This window comes from Oncorhynchus tshawytscha, linkage group LG14 (assembly GCF_018296145.1).
Source record: "Oncorhynchus tshawytscha isolate Ot180627B linkage group LG14, Otsh_v2.0, whole genome shotgun sequence".
In the NCBI taxonomy this organism is placed as follows: Eukaryota; Metazoa; Chordata; class Actinopteri; order Salmoniformes; family Salmonidae; genus Oncorhynchus; species Oncorhynchus tshawytscha.
Window position 1 is genome coordinate 1,664,048 of NC_056442.1, and position 6,461 is coordinate 1,670,508.

A 6,461-nucleotide genomic window follows, 5' to 3' on the forward strand; every position below is an offset into this window, starting at 1 on the left:
TTTGTTTTGAATCATTACTTCACTGTAGACCTCGCTACTTTTAAAACACCATCTGAGTCTGCATTGCCCTCTTGTGGCAAGAAGGAAGAACACACTGCACACCCATTTCAGTTTCTTAAATTATTTTGATTAAAAATGCATCTTGTGTAGCTTTATCAATAACAAACTTTATTTTGTTCTATTAATATTGGTGCATAACAAATACAGGCCTATCAGTTATAGGTCTAGCCTAGGTGTTCTCTGAAGACAGTTGCCCTGGCCTAGATTACACCAGCATAACTATTAATCTTACTTGGAAAAACGGAGCCCATCTCAAGAGGTTTTAGGCCTAGATACAGGTGCACTCCTCTGGTATGATGTTGGGCAGGGTCTCGTATTTAAAGGAGTACCCTCCGTCAGACATAGTGGTAAACCGTAGTGACCTCATGGTCCCGGGGACCGGAGCGCAGCACTGTTTGATCCCCAGCATAGCAGTGGTGCGGTCCAAAGCCGAGCAGGTGCCATGACAGTAGTAGAAGTTGAGAACCTTCGGGTGAACGATCCAGTTGTCCCAGCCCAGCTCCTGGAACGAGATGTTGATCATCTCCCGCTGACAGTCACTGTACTCTGGCTTCTGCTGCGATGGCCGCATCAGGTCGATGGACGATGGGAACCAGGGAATGGTGGCGGCCGCTCGCCGTGGAGAGCGGTCTGGGCCGTGAGGTCGGGTGTGCAGGTGAAGGAATGGCATTTTGTCGGCTTCGTTTGCGTGGCATTTGCAGGCGGGGCAACGCACCTGGAGTACGAAGGGGCCTTGGGTCAAGGCGGTGAGGAGGTGGTGCTCGAAGTGGTAGGTGGTCCAGCCATCAGCGGTGGTCTTGGCTGGAAACTCTGCCACCTGGAGGAGTTGATGGTCTGAAGTGAGGAGGAAGAGAGGGGTGATGTTCCTGCTGGCCCCCTCGCCGGCGTATAACCAGAAATGGGCTGAGGTGATGGCAGACTCCTGGTTGTCAAGGGAGGATTGGAAGTAGTAGGTGAAGTGGCTGGTGGCTCTCTCCTCTGATGGGGAGTCTGAGCTATCACAGGTAGAGTCTGGAAAAACAAGGCAGACAGTGGAAATAAGACCAGGTCAATCGATGGGGAAACAACCTACAGTTGTTGTCTGGAAAAATATCTGACATACTTCACGTTTGGAGTGAACTAGTGAAGAGAGATTGACTAAAGAGAAGGGAAAAGGAACAGGGCATCGGAGCTTGAGAAAAGGAGAAAGAGGGATATGGACTCTCACTCACCAGAGTTGGGGAAGAGGATGACTTGCTCATGGCTCTCCTGGTGATGCCTCCTGTGGTCCTGTGCCCAGGCTGCCCTCCCTGCCCTGGTGGACCTCCGGTGACCTCGCCCTGCCTCTGCTCTCTCTCTGCCCCCGTCAGGGGCCTGGTGGCTGGGCTCGGGGGGCTGCTCCAGCCCTAACCCATCCAGGAGGCGCTGTTTGAACCAGTCCAACACCACGTCACGAGGCAGCTCGTCCCCCTGGCAGGCCTGGGTCAGGGTCTGGGTCCACAGGAGTAGCAGGGCACAGGAGAGGACGGTAGAAGGACCACTCTGCATGGTTCAGATCTCTTCAGTCTATAGAGGAGGGTTGTGAAGCATGTAGATCGAGGTGGAAAAGTGCTTTGAGATTGACTAATCCAAGTAGGTCAAATATCCCTGTCTAATAATTGGTAATGTGACCAAATGGGTCAATTGATTGTGCCAAAACTTCTAGTAGATGAGGTGAAGTAGTGTAGATCCTTCTCTGTCCTGACCTGGTGGGAAAGTGATGTCAATGAAGTCCTGTATTATTTGCAGAGCACTGTGTCTCTCTTATCCATTGTTTTGTCATGGAATAATGTTGCCTCCTACCCTTGCCTATCTAGACACTGGAGAAAAAGGGAGTGAGAGAGAGCCCTATGTTATTGTTATGCAGTCATTATCCAGAGGAAGGACTTCAGAGTATGACCTTGTGGGTGATTGGAAGTTACAATGTATTTGATCAGTCTGCGTTTTGCGGTAAGGGCCGCTTTGTTCTTGTACTGTACTAGATTTGTCTGTTTTGTGAAGTGGACCGTAGCAAAACTTTGAAACCATTTCTGAGGTATTTTTCCTTCGTGATAAGGTTTTATTTAATACACATAGTGTGTGTATTTAGTGTCGGAGGTGTGAGGAGATTTCAGCAGAGGAGAAGTATTAGACAAAACACCAGGTCCAGATAAGACATGATTGAAAGAGGTGTCTGAAATGGAATGGTTTACAGGATCTAAGTGGTTTTCTCACCTAGCTATCTTAAGATGAATGCACTGTAAGTCATTCCTGATAGGAGTGTCTGCTGAATGACTCAAACATAAACAGATATTGGGGTCAGTTATTGAAAATGAACCACAGTTTGAACTAATGTGTTATAACTGTTTATATAAACGACTCATGAACCCTTTGCAACCCCCTTAGAAGATACAAAGTGTTACAAATAGATCACAACAGTAATCACACGTGAACTCACAGTGCTGCTGTAGTCATTTCATAAGGCTCATCTGTAGACGACACCTTGGTTTCAGTAGGACTCCCTGATCAAATAAAGGTTCATTATGATTTATTTTTCATCATAATGAACCCAACAGATGTGTACAGTGGGGCAAAAAAAGTATTTAGTCAGCCACCAATTGTGCATGTTCTCCCACTTAAAAAGATGAGAGAGGTCTGTAATTTTCATCATAGGTACACTTCAACTATGACAGACAAAATGTTTTAAAAAATCCAGAAAATCACATTGTAGGATTTTTTATGAATTTTATTTGCAAATTATGTTGGAAAATAAGTATTTGGTCACCTACAAACAAGCAAGATTTCTGGCTCTCACAGACCTGTAACTTCTTCTTTAAGAAGCTCCTCTGTCCTCCACTCGTTACCTGTATTTATGGCACCTGTTTGAACTTGTTATCAGTATGAAAGACACCTGTCCACAATCTCAAACAGTCATTCTCCAAACTCCACTATGGCCAAGACCAAAGAGCTGTCAAAGGACACCAGAAACAAAATTGTAGACCTGCACCAGGCTGGGAAGACTGAATCTGCAATAGGTAAGCAGCCTGGTTTGAAGAAATCAACTGTGGGAGCAATTATTAGGAAATGGTAGACATACAAGACCACTCATAATCTCCCTCGATCTGGGGCTCCACGCAAGATCTCACCCCGTGGGGTCAAAATGATCACAAGAACGGTGAGCAAAAATCCCAGAACCACACAGGGGGACCTAGTGAATGACCTGCAGAGAGCTGGGACCAAAGTAACAAAGCCTACCATCAGCAAGGGCATTGAAGATGAAACGTGGCTGGGTCTTTCAGCATGAGAATGATCCCAAACACACCGCCCGGGCAACGAAGGAGTGGCTTCGTAAGAAGCATTTCAAGGTCCTGGAGTGGCCTAGCCAGTCTCCAGATCTCAACCCCATAGAAAATCTTTGGAGGGAGTTGAAAGTCCGTGTTGCCCAGCAACAGCACCAAACATCACTGCTCTAGAGGAGATCTGCATAGAGGAATGGGCCAAAATACCAGCAACAGTGTGTGAAAACCTTGTGAAGACTTACAGAAAACATTTGACCTCTGTCATTGCCAACAAAGGGTATATAACAAAGTATTGAGATAAATGTTTGTTGTTGACCAAATACTTATTTTCCACCATAATTTGCAAATAAATTCATTAAAAATCCTACAATGTGATTTTCTGGATTTTTTTTCTAATTTTGTCTGTCATAGTTGAAGTGTACCTATGATGAAAATTACAGGCCTCTCATCTTTTTAAGTGGGAGAACTTGCACAATTGGTGGCTGACTAAATACTTTTTTTGCCCCACTGTATGTCCCTCATCATAGCACCTGCTTTCCCACCAAACAAATGTGTGTGTGTGTGTTAATGTGTCTTTGAAAATAATAACAATTATGCTTTCTTCATCCAACTCCAGCCTTTGGGGCTCTGCCTGCCTGCATCTGTGCAATTATAGAATACAGTTTCATAGACAAGGTCAGATATTACAGCTTGTCTCAGTGGGGAATAAACATACCAGACCGAGATACAATAACCTCGGAAGCACACAATCGTTCTCTTGCAAACACGTCCTTCTCTCTATATAGAGAGAGTTAAGGTAAGCCCCAGGTTGTGCTGGCCAACTCTGAAAGTGGTACTGGCCAGGCAGACGGGCAGTCTTCTGCGTAACTCACCAACTCTCTGACAGATTATCTGTACCATTGTCAGCTCTCTTGTGTGACTAGAGTGGAGTCATGGAGCAACACATGTCTCTAGTCAGGCCTGGGGAACTAGTTTATAGACCGCAGCCAGGGTACATATCTCATAGCTACTGTAGTTCCCATGCTGCTGTTCTTATCATCACCAGTGACTGTCCTGTATTTTTGTCCTATGATTGCATTGAAATCCCAACATGATCCTCAAGAACATTTCAAGAGGACAAGTAATCTAGGATAGAAGGTAGGAAGTAACTGTTAGTTTGGAATCCATCTCATGTTTGGGGCCGGCAGGTAGCCTAGTGGTTAGAGCATTTTAACATGAATTTTACACTTAGAAATGCAAGGTTGCTAGTTCAAATCCCCAATCTGATATGGTAAAAAATCTGTCGTTCTGCCCCTGAACAAGGCAGTTAACTCATGTTCCTAGGCCGTCATTGTAAATAAGAATTTGTTCTTAACCGACTTGCCTAGTTTTTAAAAAATGTATTATTTTCATGGGGCTGTTTCAAGGTCTCTTGCAGTACAACAAGGTGGCCAGAAGATGGTCTGAACTTACCAGTTGTCTACTAGTTTACCACAGCTGGGGCTCAGCTCCATGAGGGTGCTCTGTTCATAGTCATGAGTGTTTGCAAATTGCCAGGTTTTCATTATCCTGCCAAAACTTCCGCCCAACCTCAGTGTTATCTGATGTGTCTAGGACATTGAAAGTGGGAGATAGATATAGACTGAGTGTACAAAACATTAAGGACACCTTCCTAATATTGAGTTGCCCCCCCTTTTGCCCTCAGAACAGCCTCAATTCATCGGAGCATGGACTCTACAAGGTGTCAAAAGCTTTCCACAGGAATGCTGGCCCATGTTGACTCCAATGCTTTCCAAACTTGTGTCAAGTTGGCTGGATGTCGTTTGGGTGGTGGACCATTCTTGATACACGGGAAACTGTTGAGTGTGAAAAACCCAGCAGCGTTGCAGTTCTTGACACAAACCGGAGCGCCTGGCATCTACTACCATACCCTGTTCAAAGGCATTTAAATATTTTGTCTTGCCAATTCACCCTCTGAATGGCACACATACACAACCCATGTCTCAATTGTCTCAAGGCTTAAAAATCCTTCTTTAACCCGTCTCTTCATCTACACTGATTGAAGTGGATTCACCTGGCCAGTCTATGTCATAGAAAAAGCAGGTGTCCTTAATGTTTTGTACACTCAGTGTAGAGAGAGAGAGAGCACAGGAGGTTGGTGGCACCTTAATTGGGGAGGACAGGCTCGTGGTAATGACTGGAGCGGAATCTGTGGAATGGTTTCCATGTGTTTGATGCCATTCCATTTGCTCTGTTCCAGACATTATTATGAGCCGCCTTCCCCTCAGAAGCCTACACTGATATAGAGAGATGTTGTAGTAGTAGTAGCAGTTGTAGCAGCAGTAGTACTAGCAGTTGTAGCAGTAGTAGCAGCAGTTGTAGTAGCAGCAGTACTAGCAGTAGTAGCAGTAGTAGCAGCAGTTGTAGTAGCAGCAGTACTAGCAGTAGTAGCAGTAGTAGCAGCAGCAGTAACAGTTGTAGTAGTAGCAGCAGTTGTAGTAGCAGCAGTTTTAGTAGCAGTAGTACTAGCAGTAGTCGTAGTAGTAGCAGTAGTAGTAGTAGTAGTAGTAGCAGCAGTAACAGTAGTAGTAGTAGTAGTAGCAGCAGTAGTTATAGTGGTAGCAGAAATAACAGTAGTATTAGTAGAAGAAGTAGTAGTAGTAGATAGTGAATAAAAACATCCTCAGGAGTAATGCAACATTTTTTACAATTTTTTATAAAATCATAAAGTCCTAAATTTAACACTCATTCTTCTCAGTGGGCGACATTGCATATGTGTGCATGAATAGGTGAGTGGGTGCAAACACACAGGAGTGAATATCAGTGTCAGAGACAATAGCTCCCTGCTCTGTCTGGCTGGTGGAGTGTTTGGTTGGTGGTGAACTGAGGTCTCCATCTCCTCCTTCACTGTGGCTGGCTGCTCTTTTGTGCTCCCTGATGCCAGACGCCTCATCTGACCAACCAGTGGTCATGGCAGGCACAGCAGGCCTCTTTTCCGTCTTCCTCTGTCGCTTCTTCTTCGGTGGGAGGGTATCAGGGTCCTTTAAGGCTCTGATCCTCATGACCCATTTGGGCTTCTTGGGCTTTGGGGACTCTGCATGACTGGCACTGTCGCCCAGCTGCTGC

At 45.3% G+C, this 6,461-nt stretch overlaps 1 protein-coding gene across 1 annotated transcript; it reads right to left on the minus strand.

Moving 5' to 3' along the window:
- Positions 1-147: 147 nt before the first annotated feature.
- Positions 148-1,886, minus strand: LOC112266339 (inhibin alpha chain-like). Its single transcript, XM_024443725.2, has 2 exons — positions 1,272-1,886; positions 148-1,071 (listed from the first exon to the last, which is right to left on the minus strand). The coding sequence occupies exons 1-2, from the start codon at positions 1,585-1,587 to the stop codon at positions 329-331; spliced, it is 1,059 nt and encodes a 352-aa protein (XP_024299493.1). The 5' UTR covers positions 1,588-1,886; the 3' UTR covers positions 148-328.
- Positions 1,887-6,461: the final 4,575 nt, after the last annotated feature.